Source organism: Rutidosis leptorrhynchoides, chromosome 5 (genome assembly GCF_046630445.1).
Source record: "Rutidosis leptorrhynchoides isolate AG116_Rl617_1_P2 chromosome 5, CSIRO_AGI_Rlap_v1, whole genome shotgun sequence".
Taxonomy (NCBI): domain Eukaryota; kingdom Viridiplantae; phylum Streptophyta; class Magnoliopsida; order Asterales; family Asteraceae; genus Rutidosis; species Rutidosis leptorrhynchoides.
The window spans coordinates 403,347,533-403,370,147 of NC_092337.1; the positions used below are offsets into that span (position 1 = coordinate 403,347,533).

General features: G+C 33.5%; 2 protein-coding genes across 4 annotated transcripts; one reads left to right on the forward strand and one right to left on the reverse strand.

Moving 5' to 3' along the window:
* Positions 1-5,355: 5,355 nt before the first annotated feature.
* LOC139847726 (uncharacterized) lies at positions 5,356-10,168 on the forward strand. Of its 3 annotated transcripts, none has more exons than XM_071837450.1 (7): positions 5,356-5,956; positions 6,900-6,999; positions 8,005-8,061; positions 8,512-8,715; positions 8,792-8,857; positions 9,356-9,437; positions 9,911-10,168. In XM_071837450.1, the coding sequence occupies exons 1-6, from the start codon at positions 5,637-5,639 to the stop codon at positions 9,395-9,397; spliced, it is 789 nt and encodes a 262-aa protein (XP_071693551.1). In that variant the 5' UTR covers positions 5,356-5,636; the 3' UTR covers positions 9,398-9,437; positions 9,911-10,168. The 3 variants fall into 3 exon arrangements, with proteins under 3 accessions (XP_071693551.1, XP_071693549.1, XP_071693550.1); XM_071837448.1 differs by having other exon boundaries at positions 8,792-8,853; XM_071837449.1 differs by lacking the exon at positions 8,005-8,061 and having other exon boundaries at positions 8,792-8,853.
* A 133-nt stretch (positions 10,169-10,301) lies between these two features.
* On the reverse strand, positions 10,302-13,259 carry LOC139847853 (inactive leucine-rich repeat receptor-like serine/threonine-protein kinase At1g60630). Its single transcript, XM_071837582.1, has 2 exons — positions 11,945-13,259; positions 10,302-11,130 (listed from the first exon to the last, which is right to left on the reverse strand). Exons 1-2 carry the CDS (start codon positions 13,257-13,259, stop codon positions 10,466-10,468), a joined length of 1,980 nt encoding a protein of 659 aa, XP_071693683.1. The 3' UTR covers positions 10,302-10,465.
* Positions 13,260-22,615: the final 9,356 nt, after the last annotated feature.

The window sequence follows — 22,615 nt, forward strand, 5'->3', positions numbered from 1 at the left end:
TAGTTTACCACTTCGAATATGATAGCTTTTTATGTATGAATCGAATGATGTTATGAACATCATTACTACCTTAAGTTCCTTGGATAAACCTACTGTAAAAGAGAAAAATGGATCTAGCTTCAACGGATCCTTGGATGGATCAAAGTTCTTGAAGCAGAATCATGACACGAAAACAAGTTCAAGTAAAATCATCACTTGAAATAAGATTGTTATAGTTATAGAAATTGAACCAAAGTTTGAATATGATTATTACCTTGTATTAGAATGATAACCTACTGTAAGAAACAAAGATTTCTTGAGGTTGGATGATCACCTTACAAGATTGGAAGTGAGCTAGCAAACTTGAAAGTATTCTTGATTTTATGTAACTAGAACTTGTAGAATTTATGAAGAACACTTAGAACTTGAAGATAGAACTTGAGAGAGATCAATTAGATGAAGAAAATTGAAGAATGAAAGTGTTTGTAGGTGTTTTTGGTCGTTGGTGTATGGATTAGATATAAAGGATATGTAATTTTGTTTTCATGTAAATAAGTCATGAATGATTACTCATATTTTTGTAATTTTATGAGATATTTCATGCTAGTTGCCAAATGATGGTTCCCACATGTGTTAGGTGACTCACATAGGCTGCTAAGAGCTGATCATTGGAGTGTATATACCAATAGTACATACATCTAAAAGCTGTGTATTGTACGAGTACGAATACAGGTGCATACGAGTAGAATTGTTGATGAAACTGAATGAGGATGTAATTGTAAGCATTTTTGTTAAGTAGAAGTATTTTGATAAGTGTCTTGAAGTCTTTCAAAAGTGTATGAATACATATTAAAACACTACATGTATATACATTTTAACTGAGTCGTTAAGTCATCGTTAGTCGTTACATGTAAGTGTTGTTTTGAAACCTTTAGGTTAACGATCTTGTTAAATGTTGTTAACCCAAAGTTTATAATATCAAATGAGATTTTAAATTATTATATTATCATGATATTATGATATATTAATATATCTTAATATGATATATACATTTAAATGTCGTTACAACGATAATCGTTACATATATGTCTCGTTTCGAAATCCTTAAGTTAGTAGTCTTGTTTTTACTTATGTAGTTCATTGTTAATACACTTAATGATATATTTAATTATTATATTATCATGTTATATATAATATAACAATGTATTAATATGCTTCATATATATTTAGTAAGACGTGGTTATAACGATAATCGTTATATGTATCGTTTCGAGTTTCATACGTCAATAGTCTCCTTTTTAAGTATATAACTTATTGTTACTATTTTTAATGAGATACTTGATGATCATTATATCATGTTAAACATATATATTTATTCATTTATGTATCATCATGTCATATACAACTTATAGTGTTCGTGAATCATTGGTCAAACTGGGTAATCAGACGTTTACAAAATTTCCGTTTCAATTAACCAAGTCTTAACAAGTTTGATTGCTTAACATGTTGGAAACATTTAATCATGTAAATATAGTTTTCATTAAACATATAATCATAGAAAGGTTCGGAAAAGTTCGGGTCACTACAATAATCTCGTTCGAATGATATCTATATAGCTATCTTATTATGAGGTTATAACTTACAACAACTAGAACATAGTTTTGTTAATTCTAGACTTATTCGCAAACAAACTTAATACTTCTAACTTGACTTTTAAAATACTTCAACACATGTATTATGACAGTATGTCAAGATAACATAAGGATATAAAACTTGTAAACACGAAGAACACCTTAAAATCGAATATGCGACGTCTTAGTCGAACGGGGTATGTTTTGTGTTTAATTTTAAAAACCTATCTTAAACTTTGAATTAAAAGATTTCCTTTGGTGAAAAATCTTATTTTATATGGATATGAAATATATCCAAAATCCATGGTTAAACTCTAAGTGGAAGTATGTTTTTCAAAAGGGTCATCAAGATGTCGTTCTTACGACGGATATGACTATCTTCTCTTATTTGACACCTAAGCTGTATTTTCGACTATAAACCTATACTTTTTCTGTTAATATTAATAATGTTGAGTTTGATACGAAACCATGGCAACTCGAATCATTCAAAATGGATTTGTAACGAAGAAATTATGGGTAAAACAAAATTGGATATTTTTCTTAATTTTTAGCTACGGACATGATTTATAAAAATGGATGCTAACCTTATCCTAGCTAACTTACCTTGTATCCTACATGTATTTATACATGTCTTGTTCCCGAACTTATGGAAATACAATTTATAATAGTCGTGATTAAGTTCTACGACAATATATTATAGTCTTAATAAAGATCGTAAGGCATCATATATATATATATATATATATATATATATATATATATATATATATATATATATATATATATGACTTGATCACCGTGGATTCGTATACAAAGTTTTGACATATCATTATGACTTCTTCTATATATATTATTGGAACGAACTATTAGACACCATTGGCAGTAATCTCGAGTTAGCTGTGGGTCGAAGTGGATTCCAAAATATTATATACATTGAGTTGTGATCGAGCCTGAGACATGTATACAATGGGTCGCAGATTGCTTCAGACAATATACATATTATGTGTCTTATTATATTAAGACAATATATTATAGTGTTAGTGAATTCTAACACAATATACGCATTTATATTTATATATATATATATTTATACTGTTGGACTATTGGACTACGAACGTTGGACTACTAACAATGGACAATTAAAATTATCACAAGTATCATAAGTATGGAATATTAATTATATATATATATATATATATATATATATATATATATATATATATATATATATATATATATATATATATATATATATATATATCTTGACACAAGAATATTATTATTAGGTTCGTGAATTTGTCAAAAGGCCAAGTCTTATCACCATCTATTCGGAAATCATCACAAGTGAGTTATAGTCCCATTTTTACTATCTAAATTATTTTGGGATGAGAATACATGCAAAATTTATAAATGTTTTACAAAATAAGCACAAGTTCATGGAACTACATTCTACGATTGTTTTGTTATACCGGATATCTGTACTTATTATTATTATGCTTGGTAACCTAAGAATTAGTGAAAAACACTAATTGACGCGAATCCTAAAGGTAGATCTACGGGCACCAACCACCCCCATTTTCGAATAGTGGAAATGCTTTAGTACTTCGAAGGGTTCTTGTCATACATTTGAATAGTGGAATGTATGATGCCAGATATCTTAAGCGCTCTATGTTAAGGTCGGTTACCAGGTGACTCATCGTATGAATGATTTTTGCAGTTGTAATGATCCTGCACATTTAATTAAATGAAATCTTGTGGCTTATTAAATATTATGATTATGATTATTATATAGAAATTAAACCTATGACTCACCAACATTTTTGTTGACGTTTTAAGCATGTTTATTCTCAGGTGAATATTAAAAACGCTTCCGCTGTCGTATGTCAACCCAAGGTCAAGATTTGGAGTCGGCATAATTGTTTATATTGTTTAAACTTGCATTCGGAGTATTTGTTGTAATATATTTGATCATATTGTAATGAGTTGTGTAAAAACTTATTTATTTGAGGAGATTGTCTTTGATAGACAATCTAAATTATGTCATTAAGACCTTTATTCAATAATAAAGGTTATGGTTGTTTTTAAAAACGAATGCAAGATTTGAAAAACGTCTCATATAGAGGTCAAAACCTCGCAAAGAAACCAATTAATATGAAACGTTTATAATTAATATGAACGGGGCATTTCAATTTAGCTCCAGCTACAAGCTACAGAGTAACTTGTAGTTTAGAGCTAACAACAAACGTCGATTCATTGACGACTTGACTGTCGCTTAGAGCCTAAATTGAACTTCAGACAGATTCAAAACCCATGGAAATTTGATTATACCATTTTCATGGGGTATAACACTTTTTTTTTCTTTTTAAACCTACTTTGGTCGAATGTCCATTCGAAAACAATCTCTCTACCCATAGAACATTGAAAGAGAAGACTTTCTCTACTCTCGGAGTGTTTCATTTTGAGTTGAGAAATGACTTTTCTTTATTCTAAGTTAAGATAATGGAATGATTATCTACATATTACCTCCCTCATACTCCACTTATATAGAATTATGTTTTGTTGTTGTTGTACAAGTTACAAAGTAATTTTATCAAACACACTTCGTTGCTATACTTCATAAATGAGAAATCATATTTCATATTAACCCTTTATTTAAAAGACAACGAGATATGAATAGTACCCACTTCGTGTTTAAGACGTTCGTACATGAAACATCAATTGTAATATACACAAGGACTCCACACTAAAAAATTATAACCATTGAAAAATTCAGGAGGTGAAACGTAAATTACTTTGGGGGAAAATTGAAACTTCATAAGAGTGCAAAGGTAAACTTTAGGGGTCAAACGGTAACTTCTCTAATTTTCATAAAACCCCATTAAACCCACCTAGATTTTTGACGGACTTTATCTCTTTGTTGGACTCGAGCTATGTTTAACCGACATAATCGTTAAACACAAAATAATTTTATAAACTAAATGCAATAAGTTACATTTGAAACGGAGCCCGACGCGAAGCAGGTAGTCTTCTAAGTCTATCTACGTTTGATCTTCTCTAAAACTAACACGTGTATATTTGTTGTTGTTTTTGTAATTCATAAAAATAAAAGATTCTATATCTCTCCCAAACTATGAAAAAATTTCGTTGACAACAAATTAAGTTTGATAGAAACAATTGATTCACTCATTGACATCCATAGCAAACGAGAGTACATCATTTTAGGCTTTTGGCCCATGGGTGGAATTGTGACAAGTGTGGCATCAAATGCTTATTGGGATTCACACTTTTGCTATCACTCAATTCCAACATCTGTGCGACCAAAAAATCTTTAAAAGCTTCATAACCTCTTACTTTAGTCCTCTGTTTTTTCATTGGCCAAACCCCAGTAGTACTATTTTATTACACCCTCCACCACTTAACAGATAACACGCAATTACATGCTATTCCTATATCACCCCAAAAGCACATGAAATGTACATCAGTATACTTGGTGATAGAACCATGACTGAAAGATTAACAAAAGTAACATAAATAACCAATTAAAACCCCCAATCTTGAAAAGTTGAAACCTTTAACAACCCCTTATATCCATCTCTCGAAAAGCATACATTTTTATCAATCTTTTGTGTAAATTATGGGATTTTGATGGTGATGATGAATCATTGATGTGATTTCAAGATTTGGGCTACGAAGGTTACTCGCAGATGGATATGAAAAAAGGTATTATTAGTATTCATATTTGATATTTGATCATTTTTGGATATATTGAAGATGGGTGGTTGTGATTTTGCATAAAGTTTTGATTTTTATCTTGTGTGTGAAGAATCTTGGGTTTTAACTTTTCTGGGTAGTAAAAGTTTCAAGATTCTTTTAATTTGGATGACCAACGCTACTTAATTGCAACTCTTTTTCAAATTTGGAATTGATGCTTTTTATCATTGGATTCATCTATATATGCTTTGTATCTGCACTTACAGACTCAAGAATAGTATAAAGGCTTAAATAATTGGTTACTGGTGTACAATTATGGATTCTGGTTTTCACCATGATCAAACTTTGAGTTATGGTCCAAATCGACATGCTATATCGTTTCAATCGAGTGCTACAGATAGCACAAGTGAGATGATCATGATGGGGGATTATTATAGCATTAATAATAATAATAACAATAATACATCATGGATGATGTTTTCTGGTATGGGAAACAGTAGTTCAGGATATGCACAATTTGGGAACTCATGTGCTTCCGTACTTTCGGATGCGGGTCCGCGGTTGAAGCACGATGCAGGCTTGGCGGTCGAATGGTCTTCTGAAGAGCAGTATAAGCTGGAAGAAGGACTTTCAATGTAGGTATCTTATTACAAGTTTATAAATTATGTTTGGCTAGTGTACTTATTTACTTAAATTTTTCGGCATTAGTTCTTATTATTTGAAGGTCTCTTGCCTAAAACACATGCCCCTGACTATACGATAGGGACACATGTCAAAAATTAAAAGTTGTGTGGATAAAGATGGAGAAAGAGTGTAAGACGCGTGTCGAATGATGTATGGATTAGGCATGTTTAGGCATCGATACAAGTTGTTATTACATTACATGATACATATAATAACAATAACTGAAAGTTGTTATGTGATTAGTGTAACTTGAAATCACAGTAATGAGCTTTTAGTGTCTCTATAAACTGCTTCTGCATATTATGTACACTTACATGGTTATTTAGTTTTAAATTGTTAGCTTTGGATTATAAGTTTATCCAAAGTTAAACAACATTAGCCTTTTGCTTATTACTAAAACAACTCTGCATCTTATAATTTGATTATTACTACATCATCAAGCAGGAAAACACATTACAACTAATAGTCTGAACCTAATAACTAAAAAGGTGTGTTTGGATTGAGGGTGTTGATACATGATAATAGGTATGGGAATGAAAGGAATGATATAAGGGGTTTGTTTAAAGAATTTGGGTTTTGAATTGGACAATGAAACCCTTATATTTGGGTTTTTTTAACCCAAATAACTAGATGGATTTAATCATGATACTCATTTTCGATTCCACCCTACTATCAATCTCATACCCACAGTGATTACCTCAAACAAACCAAACACACCCTATATCACACAGTCACTTTTTTCAAACACATACAAACACCCTTTAAAGTGTAATATGAGACAATTGGTTGACTCTTGGTGTAGCACACTTTTTTTAATGGTTGCTTCAAATTTTGACCCAAATGAATAATAGCATACCAAATTTTCTTGATTTATTGCCTTGTGTTCATATATAGATATGCTGATCAACCCAGCATCATGAGGTATATCAAGATTGCTTCTACATTGCGTGATAAAACTGTACGCGATGTTGCTCTGAGATGTAGGTGGATGACGGTGAGTTTGCTGCTACCCATTTTTTATTTTTAAAAATCTTGGGGCCCTTTTTTTGTTAAGTTAATAAGGTGGTGTGCAAATTAACTAGAATGAGAAACATCTTTTTACTTTATTTTGCTATAAATATAATATATATATATATATATATATATATATATATATATATATATATATATATATATATATATATATATATATATACACACACTTTATATATTCAATCTCAACATAAGTGCAGCAAATTCAATTATGTGTTGTTCCGATGCTGTATTTACCTTTCTAGTTTATAATGAAGTTCAGAGATCTACTTCCTTGGCACATTAGTAATCATCACAAAATATTCATGCAGTATTTAGCATCACCTTTCTCAAAATTAAAAAAGGGTACATTTAATATATAGCTTATATTCTCTTAGTCTTAACAGGTTAACTAACTTATGGTTTAGTCAAAGTTAGGGTCGTCCTATTGATTTTATGGCCGTGTTTAATAAGTAATTTAGGCCTTTTGTATACAAAAGTTTTCCATATAAAAAACAAAAGTTGCAACTTATGAGTGCGTCTATTCTTTTTCTTTTTGATAAATAGTCCAGACATATATTGTTGGGCTATAGTTTTTTGGGCCCTTTTGGATATTGGGCCCTTTATAAATGCACATCTTGCACTCCCCAATATCTGGTCGTCCTGGTCAAATCTATCTGTTGCTCTGTGCATTTGGTCACCTCTTACTTTTATGGTTGTGGCAAACATAGATGTTGAAATCATAATATATTTTCAACAGAATTGTTTCTACTTTTTTTTTTCTGGGAAAATACCACTTACACCCTTTTTTTTTTTTTTTTTTTTTTTTTTTTTTTTTTTTTTTTTTTACGTGAGGTACAATGACGATATAGATAGATATTTTTCTCCAAAATGGGTGGAAATTTGGGTAATTTGAAAAATGGAAAGGAGCAATAGGCAATCATTGCGGTTCGTTCTTTAGATGCTTACAAAATTAAATATTTTACAGAGTAAACGAAGGAAATTGGATGAGCTGAAATTAGGGAGGAAGTTAAGAGATAACAAGGTATTTTGTAACCTCATGGCTATTACAGAAGTTTGCATAAGCCAGTTTATATAAAGTTGTAAACTTTATGCATTTTGCTTTTTAAACCAGGCAGTTTCAACGCACTATTGTTTATTCTATTTGTATGTTTGAAAAGCATATAAATAGAAGTTTGTATAACCAGTTTCTGTTAAGTTGTAAACTTTACACATTTTTCTTATTAAACCAGATTATAAAATGATGTTGCAGTTGCACTATTGTTTATTCTATTTGTATGCTTGACATTATCCTTTATAACAATTTTTTGTATGTTTGGTCACTTGGTTGATTACTTGAATGCGCATAGTGTGAAATGATTCTTAGCTGCTGTAAATGTTATAAAGCTGATTACATATTATATGTAAATACACTTAGCTCAAATTCATTTTGAAGTCTGTATAAATCAGCATTCTAATTGTCATGTTTCAACAGGATAAACTGTTGGAAACGTTGTCAAAGCCAAGTTTATCATCAATTTCAACTTCGAACGTAGCTCCGTTTTCAGTAACTATGAACAATAATCGGATTCATAGTGGTGTTAGTCCTTTTGATGCGTTAAGCGTCTCCACAAGGCGTCTTTTAGAACAAAACAACCGAGTTTTCGGTCAGATATCGGCTAATATTTCTGCACTCAAAGTAAGTGTTTGAAGTCACTATGTTTACATAAACTGTTCTTAAGCTAACATTTTGCTTTGTAAACTTCTCATGACAGCTACAGGACAACGTTGACCTTTTTAACCACGCCAGGAACAATATAACTTCCATCTTAAATGAGTACGTAAGAAATTTATAAATAGAATACTTTATCCATCCAAATAAAAGGCCCATTTTTGGCTTATCAAACTTGAAAATTACACTCTCGTTTTAGTTTCTCGATCACCAAAAGTTTCCATTATAGTATTCAAATTTAGGATTTTACTAACGACATCTTTAAGGGTTGTCGTTAACGTGTATAAATGGGTAGTACATGGCGGTTATTATTGACTTTTGTTTGATGATTATATTATTCTTTTGTACCAACATATTATGCACCATAACGACATCCCTTAAGACAGTTGTTAGCAAAACACATTAACGACAACTTTAAGGGTTGTCGTTAAGGTGCATATATGTTCGTTAGAAAAATCCATTAAATTTATATACTCAAAATGTTCTGATAAGAATTTCTATGCAATGATAATAAGTCAAACACAAGTTCAAAAGTAAAACATGGACTATGTTAGTTCCTGAACATTTCATCTGTTATTCTGCTTGAAGTTTTTTAAAATTTTCGCAGTATGAGATACATGCCAGGACCGCCACTGCCTGTATCACTTAACGAAAGTCTTGCGAATACCATTTTCCCAGCTACAAGTCAGGTAACAAGCTTTACTACCAAAAGTCAACTGCCTGACAGTTGACTCTTGTTTTTCAGTTGTCTTTTGGTTACTCTGATGAGTGAATGTATGTTGCATCAGTACCAAGCTTCAGTCTTAGTCAATATTGTATCACATTTAGATCTTTTCGATCTATTTTTAAATAGTTTCTGTTGTTTGCCAAAAAAAAGTACAACAAGCTTCAATACTGGAAGTCAACTGTCTGCCACAGTTGACTTTTGTTTTTTATTTGTCATTTGGTTATTCTGATGAGTGAATGTTTGTTGCATCAGTAACAAGCTTCGGTTTGAGTCAAGTACACATTTAGATTTTTCCGATCTATTTTAATTTAATTTCTAAATAAAAGTAACAAGCTTCACTACTAGAAGTCAACTGTCTGACAGTTGACTTTGGTTTTTCAACTATCTTTTGGTTATTCTGATGATTGAATGTTTGTTGCTTCTTGCCGATGACAGAACATGACATTCGGCTCATCAAGTAGAATGCATTTGAAGCAGGAACCAGATTATTGAATGTAGAACCTTATGATTGTAAGTATAGTTAATTAAACCTGTTGTAAATTATTGATTGACCCATATGGATGTATTTGAGTATATAAAATACACCTGTATCAGTTGACAATTTATGTCAAAGTCAACTGTACAAAAACTTGTAGAATGATGCCATTTTTGGTTGCTAAAATGATTGATTGGCATACTGCTTGCCTTCACTGTTGCACCATTTTAAGTTCAAAACTAAAAAAATAGTGAATTTGTATATAAAATAAAAGCAACAGGTTTAGAAACAAGATTATACTATAATTGTACTACAATTACACTTAAATTTAAGATATTTTTTTCCATCGACTTCGACACTTATTTATCGAGTTATATCCAACACTACTTAATCATGATTAAATTACCACACCCCTGTAACAGCAAACGATTTCAATTAACAATAAAAATGAAAAAAAAAAACATCCTACACAAATAGATGAATCAAATTCACTAAAAAAATCCACAACCCATGAATCATATGCTCAAATGTTCATCTCTCGGTAAGCTTTGAACAGTATCCGACCATCGTCCCGGTGAATGATCACTACTATTCGACGAAACGTGAGCTGCTTCAGCTCGCGTTTCCCGAATCATCCTCAACACATCTTTCATCACGGGCCGATTCGTGGGGCTCAGTGAAATACAAGCCATGGCAATGTTAAGAAGCGCCGTAAGCTTCTCTTCCGACGCTTCGTTCCCCGAAGACGTCGGCTCGTCCCCGGACTCGGTTTCTTCTTCCCGTACCGACTTGACCCATTTAGGAATATCTGACCCGTGTTCCAAAACGAGATCCTGAAACGGAGTTTTTCCTGTGAGAAGCTCTAATAGAAGGACACCGAAGCTGTAGACATCTGCTTGTTGAGTTAACGGTTTTCTTGGGTCACGACATTCTGGGGCCCGGTAGAAAAGGGACGAAGCACTTGATTCTTCGGGATAATCGGGGTTTCGAAATGACATTAAACCGTAATCAGTTAGGCAAGATTCGAAATCGGAGCCTAACAGAACGTTGGAGGATTTTAAGTTTCCATGGGTCAGGCCCGGGTTTTGGTGAATGTATAGAAGCCCGGTAGCCAAATCCTCAGCGATTTTTAGGCACGACGTCCAATGAAGAGGCTTCCCGCCAGCTGATGTTCTCGATCCTACAAAACCGTTACAACTATATTTTAGACTCATATTAGAACATAAAAGAGCATAACTTAGAAATCATATTATTATCTTCTATTAGAAGTTTAGAACAAAGGCATTGGATGATCCATATCTTTTCTCCTATCATACTTTCAAATTTTGATAGACAATGAAAAATTGTACCACATGTTTCTAGTAACAAACATGGTACATTATTTTTGTTTATATTTGAACAAGTGCACAACCTTTTTTGTAAAATAAAAGGACACGAGATAAAATAATACCAATTATATAAACATTTGGTAGACATGACAATTGAAGGTATATAAAAAAGGAATGTTGTCGGTTGTCTAAAATTATACAATTGACCCAGATCTATTTTTCCTACCAAAATTTCAAAATTTTAGGCTAAATTTATTTTTTTAATCAATTTCAAACTATATTTATACATTTAATCATTTCTTGAACAAACCAAATTAGTCCATTACTCTAGTAGTTACATATAATAATTCGGTTACATATCCCCATTGAAACCAATTAGAATTTTATACATCTCTTTGAACTACATACCTAATACCTAATTCAATATTTACGTACATATTTATAATTCAATATTTATATCTCTTTTAAACATATACGGAGTAGTAACTTACAAAAACTTAAAAGCCTTTTTCATATTCCACATGACACAAGTTATGTTATCACTCTTGATAACTCTCAATACGTAGTATTATATTACATATTAATTAAAATTAAATAAATTATTTTAAAGTGTAAAAAATATTAATAAGCACATTTAGATTTTTTAGATGTAAAATAAAAACGTACCGTGAATGAGAGAAAATAGGCTGCCATTAGGGAAATAATCGTATACTAGCAACCGTTCTTCTTTAGCTTGAAAATAAGCTCTTAGAGGTACTAAATTTTGATGTCTCAACCGTCCGATGACGTCCACGTGTCTTCGAAATTCCTCAACCCTTGGATACCTCGCATCTTTTAATCGTTTCACCGTAACAATAAACCCTGATTCCATCACCGCTTTATACGTACTCCCCACCGTACCTCTGCCCAATGTCTCCGCCGAAGCTTTTAATAAATCTTCCAAACTATAACTCATTTCCGGCGTATCTCCGCCGCCGGAGAAAAATACCAACTTTCCTATCCCACTACCGCCGTCATCACCTTCTGTACCAGACCCATTTTTCCCACTACCACTTGCTCCGGCGGTGGCGGCGGCTGCGCCACCACCTGCCGCAGTTTCTGACTTTTTAGCAACTGTTTCTGGTGACTTCTTTTTCTTGTTTTTAATAAAGATTGCTAATAATGTGATTAAAATAAGTAATAAGATAAACCCACCAACGGAACAAGCTATTATGACTATTTTCTTGATTTTCCGGTGACGGTGGGATTTTCCGGTGGTGGGTGGGTTTGGGGTTTGGTTCGCCGGAGAAATCGACGTGGAAGGGGAAATACTACACGGGATGTTGAATGCATCACCGCATAAACCCACATTGTTGGAAAATGAAGTGATGTTGAATTTGACTAAAACTGGGGTTGCCGGAATCTCGCCGGAGAGTTGGTTTCTTGACAAGTTTAGAAATTTCAGCCCTGTTTGGTTTAAAGGTGGGATTTTTCCGGTGAATCTGTTGTCATCTAAGTAAAGAACATATAATCTTTGTACACTGAGTATTGAATCAGGAATGTGACCGGAAAGATGGTTGCCGGAGAGAACAATGGTTTTGAGGCGGTGAAGGGTGGTTAAAGACGCCGGAAATTCACCGGAAAAGTTGTTGTAAGAAAGATAAAGCGATTTAAGATTTGATAGACCGGAAAAATTTGGGATGTTGCCAGAGATTAAGTTTTGTTTAAGACTCAGAACACGGATTTGATCTAATTGATTAAGGTTTCTTGAATCTATTTCACCTTTTAAATTTAGATTTTCAAGAACAAGTTTTGACACTCTACCATTTAAGCATTCTTTAACCCCATCCCATTTACAAAAATCATTTCCATTCCAATTAAGAGAATTTGTTGGATCAATATCAGATTTTAACCCCAAAAGTGCTTCTTTATCACCACTAATTACACATTGAAAAAATATGGTAACAAAATAAAAAAAGAAAACAAGCCCATTTTGCCTCATTTAAAAGACCTTGAAATCAAATATAACAAAAATGGGGTTCCTTTTTATTTTTGTTAATCAAAGATCCATAGAAAGAAGATACTTACCTTTTAGTTGAATAGGTGATTCGGATAGTAAAGGAGAAAAATGATCACTCAAAATCTAGCTACTTTCTTTTGAGGGTAATGACTATATGAATGATTGGGTAAGAAAGAGAAATACAAAAAAAAAAAAAAAAAAAAAAAAAAAAAAAAAAAAAAAAAGTCATTTAATATAAATAAATTTCCCCTTAATTTAATCTCGTGTAGTCAATGGGTTTTTGATTTTGACTTATAAAGTCAACATCTTTTCATCAAAAACCACCATTGAAACTGGTTCTTGAGTTGCAGAGAGATTGATATGAAATGGATCTGTATTTTTGAATGTGTTTTGTTTTGTGTGTGTATTCTTCAAGTTTTTTTTTTTGTTGCAAAGACTCACGGACACATGGATGAGTGTACGTACACGTGAAGTTAATAAGAGCTTTGCAACTTCAAGAAATACTATTTTCTCTCACACACATTTTGATTAACAAAATGGAATACAAATCTTGGCTATAACTCAGAATGCTAAACATTAATTTAAACTTACGTTTAAATTTATTAAATTTAAGTTTATAAATTATACGGAGGATTGACTAATTATTCAATATAAATAATAAATAATTCTTTTTATTTCAGAATTTTTTTTAATAGTTAAGGTTATATTTGGATTAAACTAGTTGGAGCTGGAACTAGAGCTGGAGGAGTTGAAGTTTATTTTTAAAGCTGGTAGCTGAAGCTTATTATTTTTTATAAGTGTTTGGTAAACTACCTAGAGCTTATTTTCTAGTTCATAAGTTCTATTTTTTTTTCATAAGCTACTAGAAGTAGCTTATTTTTTAAGAGCTTATAATTTTCATAAGCTCCGCTTTTTATGTCTACTAAACAAAGGTTATGACTTAGAGCTTATTAAAATTATAAGCTCAAGCTCCAATAAGTTCTTATAAGCTTCAAGAAGTTGTGTGCCAAACACACCCTAAAGCTAAAAATTAATTATATACTTTTAATTTTATTTCAATGTAATTAGTTACTGTTAAACTACTTATGTGATAATTTTTAAATTTTATGTATTAGTAGTAGTTTTCAAATAAGCATGAAGAATATAAATAAAGAGAAACTAGAAAAGAATAATTTGTTAAAAATAAATCTAACTATTCAATGTTAGAAATTTACCGAGTTGCCCAATGAAGCATACCATCCGGGTTCAATTCTTAGTTATGCCAAATTGTTCAAAAATGATTGTGACTAGAGGGTGCGCATAATGCGCAATTCACCTGGTACCAGGTCTCACGCTCGGGGAGCTTGATTACCAGAGGTTTTACCTTCTATGGGGAAGACAATGTGCTCGTTCATAGGAGTGTTTCCTCCCTTATCAAAAAAAGAAAAAAAATTATAATTTTACTAAAAAAAAAAGTGTTAAATTTTAACTGTAATTCGTTTTTTAACTTTATAAAAAAAATTACTCAATCCGCACATTACAAGTATTCAGTAAAATTACACATAACATAAAGTTATTACGAAATAATATTAACTTCATTCTCAATTAATAAAATTTTACTAAGATGCCACATATGTGTCAAGTTATTGTCATGTAACCTTACTAAAAATTTATCAAGTTGAAGCTTTACACGGAGTATATATTTAATATGACACGTAAATAATAAGTTTGTAGCCTACACTAGTGTATTTTATGAATATATAATATATATTGGACAAAAATGAAAGTATATAGCCGATTTGTAGCTTTTACCATTAAAAATTTAAAAAAATGACAAGTTTTACCACTCCAGCAGGTAACTAATCGCTTTTTGTTTAAATTATCATACGTTTTGAAAGTTTATGACGTACAATGGTAATTTTTAGGTATATAGCTTTTATTGCAACAAAATTGAAAGTATATAACTGATTTGTAGCTTTAACTATTTTTTATTTTATTTTTTTGAAAGGCAAAATAAATATATATATTACTCGAAACTCGAAAATCGTCACAATTACACGAAGAAAACTCAAACAAGCATAAAGATACCGAGATAGAATCATATGCTATATGTTGATTTGAAAATTACATAGGTTACAATATCAAAGATTTTGGACTATGCAACCACTCATTCCATTCGATCTTTTTTTCCTTACATCTCTTCGCGATCTAATCATAGCTTAGCACTTGAATCTCATTCAATGCAACCGGTGGAGCCCAACTTGAGTTCTTGAAGACCTTATTGTTCCTATTCTTCCATATGAGATAGCAACAAGTCCATTCGAACGCTTGTCAAATTTTCTTGCCTAAATCGGAACATTGGACCGGACAAATACCACAAAGAAGACTTCCAAAGGAAGGAATACTCGATTCAAAACCCCCACCATGATCGGACTTTTTCCCAAATGATACTAGCATGCTTGCATTCAAGTAAGGAATGTTTGACCATTTCAACATGATCATCGCAAAGTGGACAAAGAACCGAGTGAAGATCGACCCCTCTCTTGTCAAGTTCCACCAAGGTTGGTAGTCTTTCCCGCTTAGCTCGCCATACGAAAACCCCCACCTTTTTTGGTACTAGGTTGTTCTTCATCGTAGCGAAGGTATGCGCATTTGTTGATGTGTCACTTGTAGAATATGAATTTTTCATAATAACCGATGTTAACTTTTTTGTAGAAAATTTCCCGCACCCGCTTAGCTTCCAATACCAAAAATCTTCTTTACCCGGATCCATTACCAACGAAGAAAGTAATGTCTCCAAGTCATCTAATTCACCTTTAGTTCGACCCTTGATATCCCGTACCCAATCCCATTTGCAATCGGCTTTTTGATTTACCCATGAAACTCGATCCGCAACTACCACATAAGGGTTTGATTCAAGTCTTGCCAACCTTTTGAAAGTCTCCTTGAGTGGTTTATCACTAATCCATGTATCTTCCCAAAATCTAGTGTTGCACCCGTTCCCGATCTTTTTCACGAAGGACTTGGTGAATTCCACTCCTGAATTGTCAATCTCTAAACCTGCTTTTATAATAGAGCTCCAAGTTGAGTTAGAACATAAACGCGAATCATCCCCACCCGAATTTAAGAGTCCCGAATCCCCATAAATACTTTTGATTACATTAACCCACAAGGAAGTGGTTTCGGTGTAAAACCTCCACCACCACTTGCCAATTAATGCGAGGTTTTTAAAATTGAGAGATCCCACATTAAGGCCACCATCCACCCTAGGTCGAATGACCTCACCCCATTTTACCCATGAGATTTTCCCTTTGTTTCCCGCCCCACCCCAAAAGAACTTACGCCTTATACACTCAAGTTTTTTAAGCACGCTAGGCGAGGCACGAAAGATTGAGAAATAGTACAATGGTAAACTATTGAGAACCGAATTCACGAGTGTTAACCGTCCGCCGAAAGACATCGCACATGCTTTCCAATTCGAGAGTCTTTTTTCAAACTTTTCAATTACCGGTTTCCAAGAAGAAGATTTTTTCATCTTTGCACCAATCGGAAGCCCAAGATAGATGAACGGAAAGGTACCAACTTTACACCCAAAAGAACACGCCATCTCATTCACTTCATTCGCACTAACATTCACCCCGAATAAATTACTCTTGGAATAGTTGACTTTTAACCCGGAACAAAGCTCAAAGCATTTAAGTAGTTTCATTAGGTTTTGAAAGTTATCCAAACTCCACGACCCAAAGAAGATAGTGTCATCCGCATATTGTAAGTGAGAAATACGTACTTTGTTTGAACCAATTTCCACTCCTCTAAGCAAATTCTTTGACACCGCCGCCTTCGCAAGCCAATTGAGCCCTTCCGTCGCAATAATAAAAAGAAAAGGTGATAAGGGATCACCTTGCCTTACCCCAAACTCATTGGTCGGAGATCTGTTAACTAGTACGGAGATTGAAGCCGATTTTAGGCACGAAGATATCCAACTTCTCCACTTAAGTCCAAACCCCATGAACCCCATCATATCATCAAGAAACCTCCAGTTGAGACTATCAAAAGCCTTTTCAAAATCTACCTTGAACACCATGCTTTTAACCCGATTAGCTTCTAAAAATTCAAGAGATTCATTCGCAATAAGAACGCCGTCAATGATAATCCTTCCATGTATAAAGGTGCTTTGCTCACAACCAACAAGACGGGGAATTACCTTTTTAAGTCTATTTGAAAGTAGCTTTGCAACGATCTTGTAAAAACTTCCAATTAGACTAATGGGACGATATTCATTAAGATCAATCGGATTCGACTTCTTCGGGACAAGAGTGATGAAAGAAGAGTTACACCCCTTAGATATGACCCCTGTTTCCCAAAAATTGTTGATCGCCATAACCAAACCATCAAGCACAATGGACCAAAACTTTTTGAAAAAACGCATATTAAAACCATCCGGGCCCGGTACTTTGTTGCTCGCACAATCGTTTAAAGCTTCCCAAATCTCATCAACCTCAAATCTTTTTTCCAGCTCCTGAGATTCGCTATTTGATAAACTAAAGAAGTCAACAGGTGAATTACTGACCTGCTGTTCGGTAAAAGAATCAGCAAGAAAGACAGGCCCAGCAGGCCCACCTGAACCGTGAAAACACCCTCCACTTTGTTGGGCTAGAGAATAGGAATGGGCTTCAGCGTGCGGCCTGTTAGCGAAAGGTGACCACATCAGACGAGGAGAGGAAATACCTGGTGCCGAAAAATGTTTCTGAAATAATCAAAGATAGCAGCTTTCACCACCGTCGGGTCCTCATGCCAAACCCCATTAATGTTCAAACCCCGAAGATTGCATTTGTTATATTTCCGGCGAATCGATGCATGAAAAAATTTGGAGTTTTCATCCCCCTCTAACGTCCATTTAATCCTAGCCTTTTGTCTCAACATACTAGCCTTAATATTTTCCTTCTCACACCATCGACGTCTACAATCTAACCACAAAATACGATCTGACTCACTAAGAACATCATTTTCCGCTTTTAACTCCCAATCTAACGCTTCCTTTTGCAACAACTTAATTTCTTCATCAAGCCCCCCAAAATTTTTTTACTCCAACCTTTTAAAGCCAACTTCACGTTTTTGAGTCTATCTCTAAAGTTGCAATCTAATCTATTCCCCCGAATTGGTTGACCCCAAGCCTCCGAGATGACTTCATCGATGTCTTCGCAATTAAACCATTCATCGAACACCTTGAAGGGTTTCGGACCATAATCAATCACTTTGTCTCTAAGAATTAATGGGTAATGGTCCGAGAGATGACGATCAATAGCAATAATGGATAGGTCCTCCCATAAGCAAAGAAACTTATTCGTACACAAAAACCTATCAAGCTTGCTAAATTTTAACTCATCATCACTAATCCTAGTGAACTTTCGCCCACTAATGGAAATATCAATCAAATTGTTTCGTATAATGAATTCATTAAATTTATCGGCTCGACTTTGATGGAATTGGGAGTTGAGACGTTCCGAGGATTCTCTAACTTCGTTAAAGTCTCCACATAACAACCATGCCGAATCAATGCTACTTACAAGACTATTCAATGAATCCCACAGCACTTTCTTACGCTTATCACTATGCGGCCCATACACATTAACAATGACCGACTCTTCACACGACGCCTTCCATTTACCTTTAATTGCTAAAAGGTAATCCCCCCCCCCTAACATCACTTATTTCAAACTGCGAGGTATCCCAAATGACTAATAATCCCCCAGACTTACCCATGACCTCCTTTTGAACGAAACCAAAATTCGAATCACCCCACAATCTATAAACCCAACTTTCAGACAAGGTTTTACACTTAGTTTCCTGAAATACCGCAATGCATGGTCTTTCGGAAGCACATATTTTTCGCACCCACCCAAATTTACCCTTAACCGCAAATCCCCGTACATTTAAGGATAAGATCTTCATAATCAACAAAAGACATACGACAAGATAGAAAGAGAAGACTTACAATGGATTAGAGGTGGGCCACCTCAATCCAATTTGTTCACCATACTCTTTCAACTCTTCATTATTGATCGATCTATACATATCACTGAATTTTACCTTCGAACATGCCTCATCTTTCCTTGCTTGCTTGATTTTTAATTTGGACTTTCTACCACAGGTTTTACAACAATACTTCCTCAATTTTCCACATTTGGGAATGGATCTTGCCATGTATTTAAACCTCATAATCCTTGATGCCGCCATACATTTATCCATTGCTATCCAGTAACACGAGGAGCAATTTGAGAATACCTTGGTTTTGGAACTACACCTGCTGGAATTAAGAGATTCGTTATCACGGCTATTGTTATTCCCATTTTTCCCCCATGATTGGCACTAACAGAAGCATTGTGAGATTTATCACCAACTGAGTTCACATGGTCAGTAGTATCGTGTCTCGAATCAGAACCCACCGCAGATTTATTTTGTGTATCTGGCTGCCCACCAGAAGGATTAATAGGCCCAAGATCATTTTTATCAAATCTACTAATCTGTTCTGAGTCCATATGAGAGTCAAGCCCATTAACATCAAGATTCTTAAGCCCACTACTGTTATACTTCGGCCCAACATTATCCATTCGGTTTTTACCCTTCCCAAAACTCGCCCTATCATATTTCTCACGTGACCTTTCATCTGAGCACAATTTATTAGTTGACTTTATGGGAGTTGAGTGGCCCACCTTGGAACTAGGGAAACCATACCCACGTTTCCCTATCTCTAGGCAGCAATCCGCCGTTTCTGCAACCACCTCATCATTACACTTCTCGTCAGTACCCATGCACGCAGACCCTTCATCTTCTACTTCTTGACATCCTGGAAAAATTGTTGAACATCACCGGTGTATCGTTATCAGTATCCAATTTCTGGCGATTCTTCACATCATCTTCATCTTCGGCTGAATTAGAAACCCTACTTTTTTGCTTGGGATCACACTCATTTACATAGTCACCATCATCATCTTCGCTGGACTTGGAGCAGTTACTCGTTCCCTTCTTATCCGAAACAGACCTATTTCTGGATACAGACATAAATTGACCTGGATCGTGACTATTATGACATGCACAAGTGATGTCGAACGAGGTGTATATAAAATAGCTTATATTTTACTAGGAAAAACTATTAAATACGATACAATTTTACACAAGATATTTATTTATTTATAGAATGGATATACTTAAACCTTGCTACAACACTTATAGGCAGTGTACCTAATCGTACAGTAGTGTAGTTTTTAGTAAGTCCGGTTCGTTCCACAGGGAAATCTTTAAACAAAGCTCAACGCTATATTAGTTTATTTTTATAAAAATACAAATATATATATAGGTAATATTATTATTATAAAGGGGGGTTTTTACCGTTTAATGACCGGTTTGTCGATTTTAAAACTTTAGTCGCAGTTAAAACCTAATGTAAAATATAAAATAAATACAAGACTTAAATTAAAGCGTAAAGTAAATAACGATAATGAAATTGCGAATAATAAAAATGCGATAAAATAAAATTGCGATAATTAAAAAGTACGATAATTAAAAGTGCGATAAAATAAAATAACAATAAATAAAAGTGCGATAATTAGAAGTGCAATTAAATATAAAATAAAGGAAATTAAATATGAAATAAAAGAATTATGCTTATTTAAACTTCCGTAATCATGATGTTTGACGTGTTGATTTTAGTTTTATGCCCTTGGGTTAATTGTCCTTTGTCCTGGATTATTCAATATGTCCGTCTGGTTTTTGTCCATAACAGTCCATCAGTCATAAATATAAATTGCAAGTGTCCTTGTCAAATTATTATTATACCCGAAGTTAAATATTCTAACTAATTGGGGATTCGAATTGTAACAAGGTTTTAATACTTTGTTTAATGAATACACCAGGTTATCGACTGCGTGTAAACCAAGGTTTTACTACTTTGTTAACAATTACACCAATTACCCTTGAATGTAATTTCACCCCTGTTTTAATTATTCTAGTGGCTATTAATCCATTCCCGTGTCCGGTTAAATGAACGATTATTCGTACATATAAATACCCCGCCCATCGTGTCCGATCGAGTGTATATGGTAATTTATAGGGACGCCCAATTGTAAATCTTTATATTAACATTAACAAACTTTCATTTAGTTAAACAAATATAAAGCCCATTAATAGCCCATAGTCTAGTTTCCACAAGTGTCGTTCTTTTGTCCAAACCCCAATTATGGTACAAAGCCCAATTACCCAATTTTAGTAATTAGCCCAACATCATGATTACTTCGTTTTAAATAAGCATAATAATAACTTAGCTACGAGACATTAATATAAAAAGGTTGAACATAACTTACAATGATTAAAAATAGCGTAGCGTTACACGGACAGAATTTCGACTTACACCCTTACAACATTCGCTAACATACCCTTATTATTAGAATTATAATTAAAATTAAAATATAAATTATAAATATAAATATATTTACGTATGAAGAGGAAGAGAAAAAAAGATGATCAATTTTGATCAGAATTCGGTTGGCTTTATAGCCAGACTTGATTTTTGGGGCTCCGCGACTCGCGGCAAAATGCCCTTAAAACTCCGCGAGTCGCGGAGAGGTATTTACAGCTCACACCCTTGGAGTTTCTTGCTGCCGACGGTTTTTATTATATATATATAAAATATATATAATTAATATAATTAATTATATATTATATTATATTTATATACATAGTTAACTTGTAATTTTTAGTCCGTTGCGTCGAGCGTTAAGAGTTGACTCTAGTCCCGGTTCCGGATTTTCGAACGTCCTCGCGTACAATTTAATATCTTGTACTTTGCGTTTTGAATCTTGTACTCTTGTGATTTCGAGACGTTTCTTATCAATAATTGGAACCTTTTTGATTGTCTTTTGTACTTTTGAGCTTTTTGGTCGTTTGCGTCTTCAATTCGTCGAATCTGTCTTTTGTCTTCACCTTTTATTATTTAAACGAATATCTCTTGTAAATAGAACAATTGCAACTAAAAGCTTGTCTTTCTTGAGGAATAATGCTATGAAATATATGTTCGTTTTTAGCATTATCAAATATTCCCACACTTGAGCGTTGCTTGTCCTCAAGCAATATTGTCTTGAAATACTAGAATCACTTTTTTATTCTTCACACTTTGTACATCAGTGATTTCTATACGGCGGTATAAACAATGGTAGTAACGATATGGTTTACAGTCCCACATGACTATAAAAATTTAGATCCATTAAGGAAATTGGATCTTTATGAAAACATTTGATCTTTTGAAAATTAAATCTAGTTTTTACCCTAGATAAGTTTTTCGGAATAACCCTTTACCGGTGTTT

What these genes read in the sequence shown, in the direction of transcription:
- LOC139847726 (XM_071837448.1), top strand. Translation starts at nt 5,637, where the DNA reads ATGGATTCTGGTTTTCACCATGATCAAACTTTGAGTTATGGTCCAAAT. An exon ending in CTAATATTTCTGCACTCAAA is followed by an intron (nt 8,716 to 8,791) that starts GTAAGTGTTTGA and finishes TTCTCATGACAG; the next exon opens with CTACAGGACAACGTTGACCT. An exon ending in ATAACTTCCATCTTAAATGA is followed by an intron (nt 8,854 to 9,355) that starts GTACGTAAGAAA and finishes AAATTTTCGCAG; the next exon opens with TATGAGATACATGCCAGGAC.
- LOC139847853 (XM_071837582.1), bottom strand. Translation starts at nt 13,259, where the DNA reads ATGAGGCAAAATGGGCTTGTTTTCTTTTTTTATTTTGTTACCATATTT. An exon ending in CCTATTTTCTCTCATTCACG is followed by an intron (nt 11,131 to 11,944) that starts GTACGTTTTTAT and finishes ACGGTTTTGTAG; the next exon opens with GATCGAGAACATCAGCTGGC.